This window comes from Haemaphysalis longicornis, unplaced genomic scaffold (assembly GCF_048455015.1).
Source record: "Haemaphysalis longicornis isolate Haplotype H1 unplaced genomic scaffold, Haemaphysalis longicornis Haplotype H1 scaffold_8, whole genome shotgun sequence".
Classification (NCBI taxonomy): Eukaryota; Metazoa; Arthropoda; class Arachnida; order Ixodida; family Ixodidae; genus Haemaphysalis; species Haemaphysalis longicornis.
In genome coordinates this window covers 158,179,766-158,197,076 of record NW_027526445.1, presented here as the reverse complement: position 1 = coordinate 158,197,076, position 17,311 = coordinate 158,179,766, and the positions used below count along the sequence as shown (strand labels likewise).

At 46.5% G+C, this 17,311-nt stretch overlaps 1 protein-coding gene and 1 long non-coding RNA gene across 3 annotated transcripts in view; both read left to right on the top strand.

Annotated features, from left to right (window-relative positions):
* Positions 1-16,977, top strand: part of LOC144150231 (uncharacterized) — a 29,356-nt gene extending 12,379 nt beyond the window's left edge. Inside the window, 2 exon segments of the mRNA XM_077682087.1 lie at positions 15,615-16,216; positions 16,494-16,977. Of these exon segments, the coding sequence (XP_077538213.1) occupies positions 15,615-16,216; positions 16,494-16,968 (1,077 nt within the window). The 3' untranslated portion in view covers positions 16,969-16,977.
* On the top strand, positions 987-12,918 carry LOC144150232 (uncharacterized). Of its 2 annotated transcripts, none has more exons than XR_013318464.1 (5): positions 987-1,459; positions 2,438-2,716; positions 6,848-7,010; positions 9,136-9,257; positions 12,699-12,918. It is a non-coding gene; the product is annotated as an uncharacterized LOC144150232 (long non-coding RNA). The 2 variants fall into 2 exon arrangements; XR_013318465.1 differs by having other exon boundaries at positions 988-1,459; positions 2,453-2,716.
* Positions 16,978-17,311: the final 334 nt, after the last annotated feature.

The window sequence follows — 17,311 nt, the reverse complement described above, 5'->3', positions numbered from 1 at the left end:
TTCCTTTTTTAAGTAACAGTCAGACGCCCTACCAAACAACGATGTCAAGACATGCTTTGGCTCACACCAAGGCAAGCACAGTTTATTGCTGCAGCCTTGGTTGCTTTTCTTTAGCGACAAACTCAATCGGCTGTGCAGATGTATTTTAGGGCGTGTAGGCAGGGATTCTATCTTCTATTTTCACACGGGCCGCTGGGAGCGGCCTGTAATATTCTTTTCGCTCGTCGCTACCGCACACTGTACCTGTTTGCTGTACCCATCACGGTTTTCGCGTCGTTCGTCGCTTCGGTTGCTTTCTCATGTTGCGCCTTGAGCTATGCCCACGTACTCTAACTACTTCAGAGGTTTTCGCTGCTGTCAGCAGTCGTTTTACACAACAGGTTTGCTGTCATTAATTGTCGTATTAGCGTGATGTGGCTTGTCAGCAAGATCGGTGCGTGACAAACAAGCGTTACCAAACTAGCGGCGTATTTCACTTCATTCGTGGCTACCCTCGCTTGCATGGAAGAGATCGGGAATGATCTGAGATAGCTTTGTTGGGTCAAATAAGGGAGCTTTGGCTATATCGCTTGTAACACTAGCGTAGTTGGCCTTGTCAGCAAGATCGGTGCGAGAGAAGCAAGCGCTATAACTGCCGAAATGTCTAAACTACGGTCAAAACAAGACACAAACAATATCCATTGACACTTTGGTAATTATACTATATTCTTAGCCCACCAAAACCTCTTGCTAGGATAGTGCAGTGGTAGAATACTCGTCTAGCGTTTTGATAGTCGCATGTTCGAATCTCGGGGAAGATTTTTTTTTTTTTTGTCCGTGAGGAATTTAATAGCTTTTTTTTTTACAAGGGAAAGCGCTTGTTTCCTGCTTCCAATCACATCAACGTTGGCGATTTGTTCCGTCTCTTTCTCTAAAAAAGGAAAAGAAACCGCTGAGAATTGACCGGAATAAAGGCCGTCAAAACTATCAAAACTACTTTAACATCAATGTAAATGTGTCAGAGTTTTTCATTACTATGTACTTCTGCGTATGAAAACCTCAATTTGAAGATATAAACTTGTTATAGCTTTCAGAAACGAAAAGATTATTGCCAATATTCTCGTACTAACACGACTTTCGTCAAACTGAGAGGTGCTGCTATTGCAGCCTGGCAACTATGTCTCACATTGTGTGTGTGTTTGTGAGGATCCCGCGTTTGTGCTGTGCTGTTTGCATCAGTTTTATCTGCAGATTTCCAGCTGAAATCAAACTTATAGAAGTTTTATTGCGCGATGTCAGTCCTTCCAACCTACGCATGTGTTGAAAACATGGGCACTGGAAGAACGATCATCGCCGCCCGCCTCAGAAGACTGCGCGTCAAAAGTGGATGGCATTGCTTCCGAACAAAGTGTATTGGTGTTCGCAAAGTGAAGACGACAGTGAAGAAGGATTTTACGTAGGAAACATCGTTCCTGCTAGGGTAAGTAGGCATGTTTTATAAATCTGTACTTGTTTGGAACGGGTTCTGGTGTTTATGGGTCAGCGGTTCACTAAACCCCCATCTCATTTTCTCTTAAATCCTAGGGGACTTGCGTACTTTCTGGGCGACCTGGATTTACCTGTCCACGGTTTCCGCGGCAGTCAGCATCAAATTATGCGTAAGCTAGACCTTAACTACGACGCTCGCGCTGTAGTAGAGGGCTGCTAATTATTTGACATGATCACATCACGCGAGGTTCTTTAACACCTATGCGTTTTTGCGTTATGTGTCTACCAAAATCTGCCTTCGCGACTGCAGATCCCGTCGAAATTTCGCGTGAGCGGCACAACGCTGTGATCAGTACACATTCGTGAATGCCTGCGGTATACGATGAAGTAACGTGGACAGGAGATGCCCTGGAAGTAGTGTACATGCGAAAAAGCGGGCACTTGATTCCGTAGGAGCAGCTCGCGGGAACTGTGGGGCTCGATATCAGAGGCATCTGCATTGTTGTAAATTAGTGATGAAAGTTAAGCAAGGTGTCAACATCCTAATATCCCGAAATTGAAGACCATACAGAGACTAACAAGGAAACTGTAGGCCCGCACTCTCAACTCGATTTATATTGGAGAATCGAACTTGCAAAGACAAGCTAGGCAATGCAATAGAGGATCCTCAACAAGCACACACTAGTCCCTATTGAAAGCTATGGACCCAGATAAGCTGCTAGCATGCGTTCAATGCAAATTAGCGTAGCGGTAAGCTTTGGATATATCATGAATACCCCAATCGCATTACTGGCGTGTCTAATAAACACATCGTTAATGTGACCTAAATTTCACTTTGGATGTTGCTGGAATGTTCTTATTATTGCCTTGATGGTGAATGTCCTTAAGCGATTACAAATCCACTTGATGTAAGCATTTGATCTTTGCGTGGCCTTCTCTTGTATTTCAACTACTGTCTGTGCACTCACAGATCGTGTACCTTCAGGTGCTGCTGCTGGCTGTCCTGGGTCGGCTGCCTGTCAGTCCAGTTCCCAAGGCTTTGCCAGGGCCTCCCCTGGCCAACCACCTGCTGGACCTAAGCTGCGGCCGGCCTTCCCTTGGTGCTCTGTATGCTTCGCCACCAGGAAAAGCCATTCCTTTGTCTGTCACCTGGCACCAAGTCACTCGGCACACCCCTTCAAACGCACGTCATTTCCTCGGCCCCAGGCACTGCTGCCATTCAGCGCACCCATCGATTATGTACTTGCAGGTTAGTTATTGCACGTTGTGCAAACTTCCATTGTCATGATGTATACCTGTTAGCAGTGTTCTAGCCTCTGGTTATTGGAAACATTTTCGTGAAGCAGTGCTGTGCATTTTAAGCATGTTATTGGTTAGTGGGGATATTCAAGAGAATCTGGAGGCGCAGGAAGAGAAACCGAACTTTGTTTTAAAGGGTTCATTCGCATGGAATCAAGCCAGGCAATCCTTTTAAAATGTTTCTATACATATGCAGCGGGTGTGGAGAGGGCCTATCCGTAATCCACATACTCATTCAATGCAAGGCACTTGACATAACACAATGCAAACACTTCCAACAACTATACACACGACATATTCCACTTCTTCTTAGGAGACAAGCCCATGTTTTCACTCAAACGTGTTTTCGAGTTTCTTACCGACGTAAAATTTTTACATCTCATTTCTTATCATGCATCTTGACAACCTGGCCCTTTACACCAGTCATCTTAATTATGTTGTGTCTTACTTTGTTTATTTTTACTGAAATGTTTTACTTTTACTTTCATGTCGCTCTCATAACACGACTTTTGTTTGGCGCTCTTTGCCCTTAGTTTGCCTTGCGCCATTAAAACCTAAACACCATCATCATCATAAAATCTTTCTATAAGGCTTGAAGAACTAACCATACAAACTGACGTGGAACTACTTTCTATTTTAGGTAAGCTTAAAATTCCACCTACTTCAGATCCTACTGGTATTATTTACAGTGTACTGAAAAGTACAATCCACACTGTAGAATTCTGATGGCGCTATTTTCAGTCTCTCGACAGGCGCTATTCTCAGTGATGGGTGGATAGCCGAGGTAGTACAAACCTTTCCATCTGGGTACCGTGCTTCACCATTAAACTACAGGCCAATTTTCCTAACAAGCACCATATGCAAGGTTGTGGAACATTTCATTCTCTCTCAAGTCACTAAGTACTTATAAAATTACATCATCATATTTGAATATCAGCATGGGGTTAAGAGTAACTCACAAGGGTTACTCTCGTAAAACGCAACTTTCTGGGATTCTTCAGGGTCTACATTCATCCATTGACGCAGGTTTACACACTCCTGCAGTTTATCTCAATTTTTCTAAGGCATTTGATCGCATTACACACCGCAGACTACTTCTCAGACTTCACCGTAATGTCCTCATTTGGATCACGGATTTTCTTCCTTGTTGAATTAAAGGGGCCCTAAACAGGGTTCCAAATGTAGCGATTTTACGTGCTGTGCGCTGAAGGAACAGCATCCCGCAAAAAATGGTTTAAAAGTGTTAAGTATTAGCTAAGTTATTGTTCAATAAAAAGGGTTGGCAATAAGGCCTGGAGCTTTCACCCTGTCCTCGCACCTCTTAATCGGTGTGAATGCTATGACATCACTGACATGCACAAGACCACTTAGAGACCTTACAGTTTCGAGGTACACACAGCCATTGACTCTGCTTGTCACGCTTTTCTTTTTTAGCAGGCGACGTGTATGCTCTGCCCACTGCTGGCTGCGCTGAGCTGAGTGGGGCAGTAAGCAGGCGGGCCGCTCGCACTGCCGTGGTTGCGTCGGTATGTCAGTTGTAGAATGGGGGAAATGAGTGTTTGACGGCCAGATAGGGGGGTCCCAAACACAACATGTTCGCTGGTGACTGTAATTGAAGATTTCCACCTACGATTGGCGGTTTGCTAGCATTTCTTGCAGCTGGCGCTGTTGCAGCGAGCAGGTCCCTCTAACTTGCGCAGAAAAGGCTTAGCATCGCCGCAGTTATTCAGTCACCACTTTACGAAGCTGAGCTGATGACGATTACCAGCGCAATCTTTCACTGCACTATTTCCCCCTTTCATGCATTTGTAAACTGATTTCCAGCAATAGTCCCCCTCTGGCGGGCAGGGACAAGTTTTAACTGCTGCGGTTCATGCCATATCGCGTATACACTGCACAGCGGGGTCCTTGTCGACCGTGCAGGCAGATGCTTGCCACGCTCACACTTGTAGCGGCGATTCCACCTGCAGAGACTCTCCGTGTTTTTCGGTGTTATTCATACTTTGCAAACAATGCACTATATCCACAAACTCAGCTAAGCTCGTGTAACGGATGGCGACGATCGACATTTGTTTTTCCAAAGATAGCTGTGCTGTAGTGCCGTTCGACGGAACCGCCGAACCATGCACCCGCATTTCCACCGCAGCTGGGAACGCTGATTAACTGCAGATTTTAGGAAACCCGCCAAAAGCAACGCTGTAGTGTTCAGCACCGGCTTTGCCATGAAGGTTGCGTCAGAGTCGCAAAGTTACATCAGAGTGTGTGAGAATGGCGACAAGGATTGACAGGTAAACAAGGAAAGAAGCGAAGACCTTTCTTGCACTTTTGTGCAGCATTCGCTTTACGCAGAGGTATTATATTTGGTATACGTTGTCGTGAACATGTTGTCTAGCAATTTTGTATTTGAAACCACTACCTTTGGAAGCCTATTTAATGCCCCTTCAAGTTAACGTCTGCTAATACCTCTACTTATTTTGCCCCCATTAATTTGGTGTCGTCCAAGGCAGTGTGCTTGGTCCTCTACGTTTTAAATCTATTTTTATCATCTACCATGTTGCATATCTTCCCGTGCACATCTCGTCGCAGACGGTGTTGCAGTTTATCACACAATATCTTTCGACAACCACCATCAATGCTTTCAAACTGATTAAAGCACTTCTCTGGGCTAGTTGTTCATATCACGCTTGGGTTAGATTAATGCGCTGCTTAGGCTTACGATACAAGGATGGAGACAAAGAAACACACAACGCAAATGGGTAAGTGCAAACAAGCAACTATTTGTTCTTTGGAACGCCTCCAACAGCTTTACAGAAAAGAGAAGAAACAAACACTAAAAAAAGGGTGGGGGGGGGGGAGGGGGAGATTTAAGGCGAGAAATGAAACAACGAATCTTAAAAAGCTGACTCTCATGCCAATGGGTTTCACAAGAAGTTCCATTTCTAGTTCCGTTTACACGTTGACGCGGAAATCTTAGTTCTGATTGCCGAGTTTTTTTATGTTATCTGAACACGAAACCAACCAACTTACAGGCTACTGTTCCGTTGAAGCGGCAAGTCCGTTTAAGCGATTTCCATTTATCGAGATTATACTGTATATCAAGGAGCTCTGGGTGCAGCTTTTTGCTTTACTGGAAGCTGCACTAACATGTAAACGTCTGGTTGCAGAATTCAAGATAGTGGCTCAGCTTTTAAATTTTATGTCAGTACTCTTATAATAGTGGCGAAGGATAGGGCAGATTGCATTAAATGGTTGGCATTAAGGGTTGTACAACCTGGGCACCGCCGTAATATTGCCATATATATGAACGTGTTTCATCTTTACAACAAACAAGTGAGAGCCAGTACTTTGTGCGTCTTTGCGAAGTCTTTGTCAACTTTTCACGTTGTCATCATATTTATGTGTCTACCAATTTGCCCAATGGCATGTTTTTTTTTTTTTTTCAACACCACTTTAAGCAGTGGTGACCATTCAGACATGGACACCGCTTAGTTGACACGGGTATTGTAAACCTCATTGCTAGGGTAGTGGTTGTTTGAAGGTGGCATATGTCTGGATGCCACCCGTCAGCCACTAGCAGTCAGCAAAGCAGTGGGTGCCATCGTCCTCCTTAGTCTACTTGCAGGCTCCTAGCTATTGCAGTTATAGGTAATGCAAGCTATAAGAGGCATAATAACAGCTTGGTTTAATATGAACTGCACAATAACAGGTTTTTCAATGTACTTGTTTCCATGAAATGTTGTAGTGCTCCTCAATTTTGTGGGTTTTGGCATTCTAGGTCGACTTCGTATAGTGAAGTGTCAAGTGCACTACAAAAACCCTCTGCCCCATAGTAGCATTAAATGGCTTATGCCGGTTGCGACCCTTATTAGTGAGACTTTGCCAAGTTTAGTATTTTATTGTAGGAAATAAGGGACCTCTGAAGATATCTTATTTTTGGCATAAACCACTGCTTCACTGAATATTATAGCAATATTGCGGACAATGGCTTTAGTGAATCTTGCAAATATTTCTCGAACATCAAATAACCAAACTAATACTGTTTTACATTTGTGCTCATAAATATCCTGATGAACTATTGCAGGAGGCATCTTTAAGAAGAAATGCTTCGTAGTGTGTGAGCAGATAGAGCTGTTCGGAGAAGGTATGGACTTCACGGAAGCGATGTGCGTGGAATTTCTTCTCTACTATGTATTCAACATGGTGTACCCAGGAAGCGTAGCCACAACACTGGAATTCATTCAGAGGTGAGTTTGATCATGCTTAACCTACTCTTTAGACAGGTGTCCTCATTCCAGGATGCCTTTAGCTCGGGCTGCATCGACACCCCTTCCAATTAAGCGTACCTGATCTTCGAGGGGTGAGCTGGCCAAGGCTCTCTCCCGAAGCTTTGTGGAAAGGTGGGTGGCGGAGTCTAGGGTAGAGTTGGTGCCACCACCCACTAAGTGTTCAAGCAAACGCCGCCTGTATAATCATTGATTCATTGCATAACGCGTGAGCGAAAAATGGCCAAACAGCCACTCTCCTGCTGCTCTCTCCTACCCTTTCCCACTCCGTAGCCTTCCTGCGTGCTTTCATGTCCGTCGGCCAGCGCCGCTACTCGGAAACTGTGCAAAATAGTTGGCTGTTTGTTTAGCGTTCCTCAGGCAGCGCTCCTACGCTTTGTTGTTTTTCACCATGACTGTCTGTCTTGGTCTGTTGCTGATAAAACCGCGCCACGGGCGCAAAATCACTTGTACTGCCGCAGGCTGGTGCCGGCTTTGCGCGCTTACCTACGTGGATCACCGGCCCCGAAATTTTCTGAGTGGGGCATCCCCGCTCTCTCCCCTCTGCATTTTGGCGTTGTTTTGTCACCGCTGTTCGCACTCCGCATCAGTACGCAGTTTTAAAATTGAGGACTGTACTGTAGAAGTGCCCAGACAGTGTGACCGGGCCCTCAGCTGCTTATCGTTTTGTTTTCTATAACCTTCTGAAATTTACAAGCATGTGATATTCTTGGAAAGTAATGGTAAAAGTGAGTGCCTGAATAAAAAATGTGTATGCAATTTTTCTTGCCTACATCCTCCTGAGAGAAAAATATCAGTAAAATATTGGCTGTACCCTCGGAAAATATCGTTTTTCTGCTCGCTATTTGTCCACCCAAAAATTAATATGTTCTTACACTACTTCAGTTCCGCCTTTGTCAGTTATCTTTGGAAAAATACAGCAAGTATGAAGCGAGCGACGCGTTGAACGAGATCCCCAGTGCGGCCCAGAATTAGCGCCATATCGCAGCTAACATGTGAGCGAAATGGCTTTTGAAACCCAACATGCAAGCTGACAGACACACGTCGTAGAAGTGGGGGCAGTGTTCGCAACTCGCGAGCAGTGACATAAAACGGGATGTCCGCCAGCGCGTGCCACATAGTGGATTAGTGCCTGAACTAAGCGTCCCTACCCTGCCCATTGAAAAGCACGCGACGCGTTAGGCAATGTTTATACAGGCGGCGTTGGTTCAAGGGTCAGAGGCTCACCCAGAAGCAGCAAAGTGGAGACAGTTGTGTGCAGTCAGACCGGAGCAGTCTGGTCAGGGTGTTGGAAGGTGTTAAAAGGGCCATGAAGACAAAATACGAGTTTGTTTTATTTGAGGGAGTTTTATAGTACCCCTGGCACTTGTCCAGCAGCAAACAAGGATTTGTTCACTGAGAAATTAAACAATTTAAGCCAACATTTTGGTTCTCCCGCTGAATTGTGTTTTGGGACGTCAGCGAATGAAGGGCACAAATAAATTGTAATAAAGAGCGGTACGTTTGTAGTGAGGTGGGTGGCTGCGTGGGGCTGAGACATAATCTGGTTTGTATACTGAGGTCATAGCTGTCGAGAAGGACAAGGTTTACTTTTCTGCTCAAAGAACAAGGCGCATTTAAAAGCATTAGTATGAAATACGCATGCAGCTCAACTCAACTCCTCAACAGCTATGAACTCAGTATACAAACCAGATTTATGTCTCAGCCCCACGCAGCCACCCACCTCACTACAAACGTACCCCTCTATTATAAAAATTTATTTGTGAAATAATGCTGCAAGCATTATTTCACTTGTCAAATATTTGTGGTTAAAAGGGGTATGCGCCTGTGTAGCATGTGCTACAAGGTGATGGTTTTGTGTTTGCTCTTTACTAGAATGGGGAGTATGACCAATCCACGAAAAGCAGATTGGGCATGCTACTTTTGTTTAAACCATGACGCTTTCAAAAGCGTATTTGTAATGTTAGCTCTTAAATGCTACAGGCACAGAAGGACACGACCTGCCCATTTTTTTTTTGCATTCAGAATCATTGCAATTCATAGGAATAGGGCTGAAATAAAAATTGTTCACTTGTTTATCTTACAGACAACTTTTCAACATAAATCCTCTGAGCGGCACCAAATGTGACGGAAAGCGCAAGTCACGAACCAGCGTGAATGTAAAGGTTATGAAGCTAGCGCAGGCCCTCCGAATGATCCTCTGAAGTGGTAAGTAGAAAACCTGCACATTAGGTCATTTTGGGACACTCATTTGTAGTGCTGCCTGGGCACCATTCTTAAAGGGACAGACAACTGATTTGTGTCGCGTATATGTTGTCTAGCTCATATGAAAGCCAGCGTTTTATATTGCCCAGTAACCACAAGCAATTTCTAAACAAATTGGGGGAAATACTTTTAATTTGGCAGCAAACTTCCTGAAATGGGAAGGGTGGCGGTTCGTAGTGTCGAAACTTGACACTACAATATGATATGTGTCCCTGTCACGTGACCTGCAAACCTAGCAGCTACTGTAACTGCTGAAACGTTTATTGAAGTATTGAAAACCTTTCAATACAAGTATTTGTACAAGGTTAAATTGTATATGTATTTCTAAACATGCCGCCCACCGTCACTGGGGTGCTCTCAGTGTGGCTTGAACCACCATGCCCAGAATCAACGGAAGCGTTCAGTAAACAGACCTAGTGAAGGAGCTTTGACGATTCTGCCTGAGTCAGGGGCGTTCGTTCTGCCAAAATATTTGATTTCAGTTTCCAAATAGGGCAATGGCAGCTTTAAAAATAAAAAATTTTGCGCCCAGGGAGAATCGAACTTCCCACCCTTACAATGTGAAGCCAAATTCTACCTATCGTCTATCCCAACAGATGGCGCATTCGTGCAAAAGAGACCGTTGCATTAAAAACAGACATAAAGGAACAGGAAAGCCTGCGATTCAAACTTTTTTAGCTGGGGACAAGTTTTTAAATAGCGTTTTTCATCTCGCATACAGACAAAAGTATGTTGCCGAGCTACCCTATGTCGTGGTTGCCAGAATTATTTTTGGGAGGGACACATACGGCTCGTAGATCTAAAAATTTCGATTTAAGAAGTTCTGCGCCGTTATTAGCACAACCGTTTCTCGTCAAGGTGCTCTAAGTGATGCCCTTTCATTTGGGATAGAGAATATATACTCGACAAAAATCGGTTGTCTGTCCCTTTAAGCTGTGTATCCCGTCTGAGCCACATCTGCAGATATGTTCTCAGCATGCCCCACAAGCAATACAAGGAGTTTTGCTCATTTCAAATTTTTTGTAGCACAAATATTCTCTAGAAAATGTTCAAGCAGTGTCCGATAGCAGGAGGGGCTATTATTGCGCGCTAGTAATAATGGTTCATCTATCTGAAGTGAAATTTAATGCAAAAAGTCAGGTGGCTAAACATACCAACGTTACTCAAATTACGATCGTTGTGAACGTGCACCTTGGGGATTGAAATGTTTCGCACCAGCCTCCTGCACGGAGCCTCACGGTACCGACGGAGGCGTGGTCCGGCTGCACCCATGGCCACTACGCCAAACCGACACCTCTCTATTCAACAGCTGGTGGGGTGCGACGTCGGTCACCTCGCTTTGTGAAACTTTTGCCGTGGCTCTACACTTGTGCAGAGAGCCGAGTCTGAGATTACAAAAATTCTCCCGCATTTCCCCGAGGGGGAGAATGTGAAAGTGCGAATGCACGGTTGTCGGCTCGCTTGCGGCGCTTGCGCTCGGCCCCCGCAGCCCACCGCCTCGCCGCCCTCTCTTCCATCTCTTCCATCGGGTTTGTAGTATCACGTGTACACCACGCAGTTATCAAGCCGCTATAACGCCTCTGAGTCGCCAACGCACGCCGCTGACGACGTAGTTTGAATGCGTTAAAGATATAAGGCGCGTCACTAACACTGATATCAGCGCCGTGTCCGTGGCTTGGTCGGTAGAGCGTCGCGCTGCGGCCGCAAAGTCCTCGGATCGAAACCTGGCGCCGGATGCTGTTTCTTTTTTAAATATGGAGGAGCACTGCGGACGCCGACGCCGCCGCCGCCGCCGGCGGTGGATGGTTTGGGGTCGCTTATAAAGTGCATTCGCACTTAAAAATAATAATTTCAGCATTCCCACGATAATAAAAATGCCTTACACTTGCTTAGTTTTTCAATTCGATATTTTCAATGGAACTCCAGGCTATCTATGCATAGAATTTAAAAATGGTTTGTAAAAAGGTAGTGCAGTTCGTACCTTGTGATACTCTATTACAAAAAAACTTTGTTGAAAGGTGGTTTCAGTTTTATGTACGTTCAGAACAGATTGGAAAGTGCACTGCTCCCCCCCCCCTAATTTCCCAAAAATTTGATTTTTTTTTTAGGCTCCTAAGGTGACATAATAAATGTTGTGCTTCTGGTCCAAATCAAGGTTCTTCTGCTGCAAAATTGAGATTTCGCTGCTTCAAAAACTGCTCCCAAATGTGATTCAGTTGTCTCACCCTGGGAATTGATTAATGCATTATGGGGTTTAACTGACGAGGGTATGTTTAACCTCTGTGTGCACCACTTTGCGCCACTGTTCTTCAACCTAACCGGAGTCATGTTTTTCGGTAGCATCCTTGTTCTTGATGGAAAAGCAGGCCATCTGCTTGGACAGGCCCGTACTTATGGCGATGTCGGCCTGCTTTTTGCCATGTTCGACAGCGTTAATAATGCGTAGTTATTCCAACAGTGAAAGGGACTACCCTGCCGCTGGTTGCACGAAAAAAGTCCTCCGACACTGGCTTGGCCTGGCTGCACCCACGACCCATTCTATGCCGGCATTGTTGTTAGACAGTTCTATGCCGACATTGTTGCTAGACAGTTTTTTCACTGAAATAAACTAACAAAAGGCATATTGGGGCTGGCACCTTGAAAGTCTGCTATTTTTTGCCCAAAAATGTAGTCTGTTGTAACCGACAGTGTGCTATGTAGCCTGGTCCATTATGAGCGAAGTGAACTCCACTTAAAATGCATGGGCACCAAACAAACTCAAATGGTCTGTTGTAACTGGAAGTTCGTTGTTGCCGGATCCACTGTAACGAGTGTAGACTATCCAGGTCGGTTGAATCATTAGGCGCCACTCATGGTTGCTGTGTCAACTACAAAGGATGGCACACTGCAGTGTGTTTCCACGCCACCCCAGCCTTCAAAGTGTTGATGTTCGAATGTTGATCTTGACCTTCAAAATGTTGATCTTGACCTTGACCTTCATGGTTAGTATTGACTATGTTCACACACACGTTCAACAGATAAATGCGCTGGTAGCCCACAAAATTAGGCCCTGTGGACTTGTCAGTCATTTGTCATAGGCAGATTCAGCAGTTGACAAGGAGATTGGTGTGAGGGAGAACTTGTAGAACCTGTCTTTGGAATGAGCTTTTTTCTTAAGTTTGTGTAAATTGGCAGCACTAACTTCGGACATGGCCTACACATTCTAGATTTAAATGCGATGTGCTAATTACACCTTTACAACTGCGAAAAAATTAGTGGACTTCGTACGTGTTAGGCTCTGAGAAATAGTGCTGCATACCTTCGCACATATTTTTGAATTCCTAGGTGTTCACGACTCAAATAAGTGATGCCTGGGACTTTAATATCTTGTTTTCTTCTTTTTAGGCTGCCATGAGCAACTTTGGAAAGACTCCAACAACATGACAGCTAACCTTGAGCAAGTTTGGAAAGACTCCAACAACATGACAGCTAAAACTCTCTATTAATGCTCCTGCCTTCGCAACACCTAAGAAGTGCTTGGTGTTCTTGGATTTCTTACACAGCAGAATCTTGACATTGCATAGATATTGTAAATTTCACCCAAAATAAACATTTCGACAACTACCAGCTGTATTCATTATTGCATATGCCAAGAACTACATATTGAAAAAATAAAACTCATTGCCAATCTATCAATATTACGGAGAGATTAGTTTTGCACTACGGAATGCCAGTAATATTACGGTCTAGCCATAGTGGGCAGCACGGTGGGTCTGTTACATTACGGAGTGGAGGTTGTATCAATTACGGGGAGGCAGGTTTTCTGAAACGGAGTGCTTGTTTTATTACGGTCTTGCTGTACTACCAAATACGGTGGGCCCATTATATTACGGAGTCAAGGTTCTGTCAATTACGGAAAGACGTGCTTTTTAAAACGGAGTGTGTTTTGTTACGGCCTTTCCGTACTACGGAATGTCCGTTCTTAAAATTCTTTCCGTTGTCTAAATAACGGAATTGTGTCCGGCAACATTTTACCAGCAGCTTTCTCCGTAAAATTGGCCATTTTTTTTTACAGTGCAGCTATACACATGCCCTGTCTACGTTAGGAGCTCAGAACGCTTGATCCAAATGAGAATACCGAACCTTACACTGTAAAAACTGGCCGTCACTTTTACGGCCAAGTGACCGTGATTTTTGACAGGAAGTCGACGTAAATGGTAAAGACTGTTGTTTCGCCGTCAACTCGATGGGAGAGGGGATAGAACAAGGAGCGAAAGGAAACAAACAAACTGAGTTCGGTAATACAGCACTCTGATTGGCCGCCCCAGGCGGCTCTCGCAGTCGCCGGTGGGCGGTGGGCTCTTTTGCTTTTTCTCTTGTTCGACGCCGGATTGTCGAAGAACGCTTCCTTTGTAGGGGACCCTTCCGTGAGGCACCGCTGCCTGTTGCTGGGGGGAGTGGAGGTCCTTCCAGGGACGCTTCCTTTGTCTCCCGTCGCGGCGGCCGCCGCCGTCCGCGCGATCGGGGGAGGAGGAAGGAAGGGACACTTTCTTCTGTTTTCGGAAAGCGTCTGGGTTGCCCTCCTTTCCCATGTCGGGGGCTCACACATACTTCTTTGAAACTGCGAGTCTGCGACGGAGCAAACGTCTCTTTTCTGGTCTCCTTCAGCAAGCAGCCATGCGCGCGGAGCTGCAGCAACAGAGCAAGTGCATCTGATAGCGGTAAGTGAACGATTTACAGCATCAAGAGATTTTTCCTCGCAAAAAAAATAATAACTAAAATCTGCGAACGCAGAAACTGGTACCGTGTTTCTGCATCTGTAGCTTGAACAGGGCAGCACGCTCGTGGGAGCGAGCGGTCGGCGAGGGATAACTGCGCCGTGAGAACGATGACCACCATCGCGCCGGCCGCTGCACGGCCTGGAGCTTTTACTTTTTCTAGCACTTTTAATTGCCCCCAAACAGGAAACGCGTTTGCGTTTTGATGAGTTTTGTCTCCAACTGACACAGTTTCGAAATGTCGACATGGGAAGAAATGGGCGGGAATAGACAGCGGCTGATTTCGGCACCGCGGTAGGCGGGCGTTTTGTTAAGTGCACGACGAGTATGTATTGTTGTAATATAATTTTGCGCGAAACAACGCTTTTGATCGTGCCCGCGCACCCACCGAAACTCAGTAATAAGCAATGACTTGCCGCTTGTTCACGCCGCAGCACTGTTTCCGAAAGTTGGGGTGGGGAAGGGTAGGGGGCTGTCGACTCTTGCATCGGGTCGTGCAAAGGGCAGAAAGCGAGCAGACTAACGACTGCTTAAACTTTACGGGCCAAGAGCTTCTGGACACATGTAAACTCTGCGCGTCTTTTTTTCTCGTGCGTCGCCTTCTTGTGCAAAGTACGTATAACTGTTACTCGCGATCGTTGCATCGCTCCTTCAACTGCGACGGTACGTAAGTGCAGTAATTTTGTCGCCATGCAGGCTCGAAGATGGGTGGACGTGGCTTATTGAAATGTGGTTGTAATTTTTTATATTTTTACGCCAGTTTTATGCACATACTACGTATACCAAACTTTTTCCATTTAACTTTTGCACAGCTAGTATTCTTGAAAAGTTGCTGTCTTCCTAAAGCTAACGGAAAAGATGCTGTTTCGATTGGATTAACATATTGTCATATTTGTTTGCATTGTCCACCACCTGCTTTTGTGTAGGTTGATCCCTTTCTGTTGTCTATTATATGCAATTTTGTCCAAATACCATTAATATCACGTTCCACCTTATCACAATACTAACTGTTCTATTTTTCAGGTGCTGTGGCCAATGGCTTTTCAGAAAATCAACAGAAAAGCTACAAGTATGCTGTGCATTCCTGCATCCATTCTGCTATGTACCATTCTGCAGCAATAAATACGTGAGCATTGAAGCTAATCGTCGTAGCATCTTTTATCAGTTACTGCCCACAGAATGTGAAAATTGGGCAGTTCAGCCGAAGACTACATTTTACTTAAATTTGACGTCTAAATGACGGTTTGCTGTGAAACACTCAGGCCGTCATATTGACGGGCCATTAGTATTTCATATTGACAAGGACACGTCAAAATGACGTAATGAAAAAACGTCAGCCCGTCATTTTGACGAGAAATTTGTATTTCAGGATGACAAGTAAGACGTCAAAATGACTAAAAACGCCATCATTTGGTATTGACGACCACCCATCAATTTGACAGCCAACCGCTTGGAAATAGAGCTGCCAGAACTTTTCCGTCATTTTGACCAATTTTTTTTTACAGTGTAGAACTCACCGGTTGTCCCACACAACTCCCAACAGGAGGCAGGCGGACGCCGAACGGAGCGCCTCCACTACGCCCTCAGCTACAGCACACTGGTCGTCCTACGCAAGCACTTCCCCGGCCTGCTAGCTTCTGTGCGAGGCTCCGTATCCGCGCTGGGTGGCCTGCCCGCCAGCAGAGCCGTATCCGCGATGCGTCTGCTAGGCATCGATTCAGCATGCGCGGGTGGCGCCACGTTAGGCCTAGCAGCCCGCAGGCCCGGTAGCGTTTTGATGGCCGCCACTGAGCACGCTCCACCGTGGCCCCCACTGGTGTGCGGTTCCGTGACGTCACTGCCTCGTGTGGCCGTCGCTGCTCGCCGAGTGGTCAGCTCCCGCGGCCTGGCTCTCGACTACGTGGCGCTCAGCGTGTGCCTGCAGGCCTGCGCTCTGCTGCTGCTCTACGCGCAGCGCGCCACCTTCACGGACCGCATGCACGTCTACTTGGAGGCCGTGGCGTGCGGCGGGCCCACACTCGCCCTGGCGATTCCTGGCAGCGCCCATGACCGGCCCCTCCCGCGCCAGGACACACCGGCGTTCGTGCTGCACGGGCTATGCTGGCTGGCCGCCCAGGTCATTCTGCTGGGACAGCTACATTGCCGGTATGCACATTATACACAGTGGGACGAGCGAGTGAAAGCCGAAAACTCGGTGATACCCTTTCTAGACAAGCTCAAATGCCCCAGAACCGCATCATTGCTTCCGCATTGCTTCGAAATTGCCCTGGCTCTGGCCTCTCGTCTCTCTGCGTGGTGCACAGCAGGGTGCATGTTGCGCGTTGAGGGGAACAATGACACATTGAGAAATTTTGTGTAGGGTGTTTATCAGCTTCGATTTATGCCCATTAATTTAGCAGGCATGCTGTGCTCCCCGCAACAGGCCCTGGTACGCGCAACTGACGGAGCGGTATCAGCGACGCTTGGACGCCAGCGTGCTGTTCCTTCTGGCTTCGTACCAGCTGCCCCTGCTCTGCCTGCAGCTGGCGGCTTTCCGCGGCGGCGTCAGACTCGGGCCCGTGCTGACAGCCTGTGCGCTGCCCCTGGCCACAACCACGGCCCTCATGCTTCCTTGGGCCACTCCGGCCTCGCTCGCCCTGGGCCTACCTCGCTGGCCCAGGGGAGACAAAGGAACCGTGCTGCTCAGGATAGGCATCGCCCTTGCTGCGACGCTCAGTCTGCTCGCCGACTGCCTCGCCCAGACGTTCGTGGCGCCAAAGTTCCGTGGTGTCGGAAGCACCGAGCCTGCCGAAACGAGGCGCGTGCCCGTAGCAGAGACTCATTTTGGACAAATGCCTCACGGCACAGCCCTCGGACAGGATGCGCGGGCTGTCCCGCAAATAGTGACCAGATGTTGAAGAGTTTGGCGCGCGTGTATTTAGATATATTATTGCAAATACAATTCGTTGACATGCTCGTCGTCACTGCCTTGACAGTGTAGCCAGTGAGCTTTGGCTTTCACTCTCCGACCATCTTAGCACTGCGGCAGTATTAGGCCGGCACTTCTCGCTCGCTTCTGTGCTAAGCTTGGGCATGGGTTCCGTAAGGGCTCTGCAGCCGATAAAAGATATAAGCCTCACCGCTCGGGAGGAGTATTGCAGCAACTGAACTTCACCTTGAGTTATGGCAAGCCCCACCCACTACGAAAGTATTATATACAAAAAAAAAAGGGCTGACTGCAGCTTTTAGTTCGCCGCACTT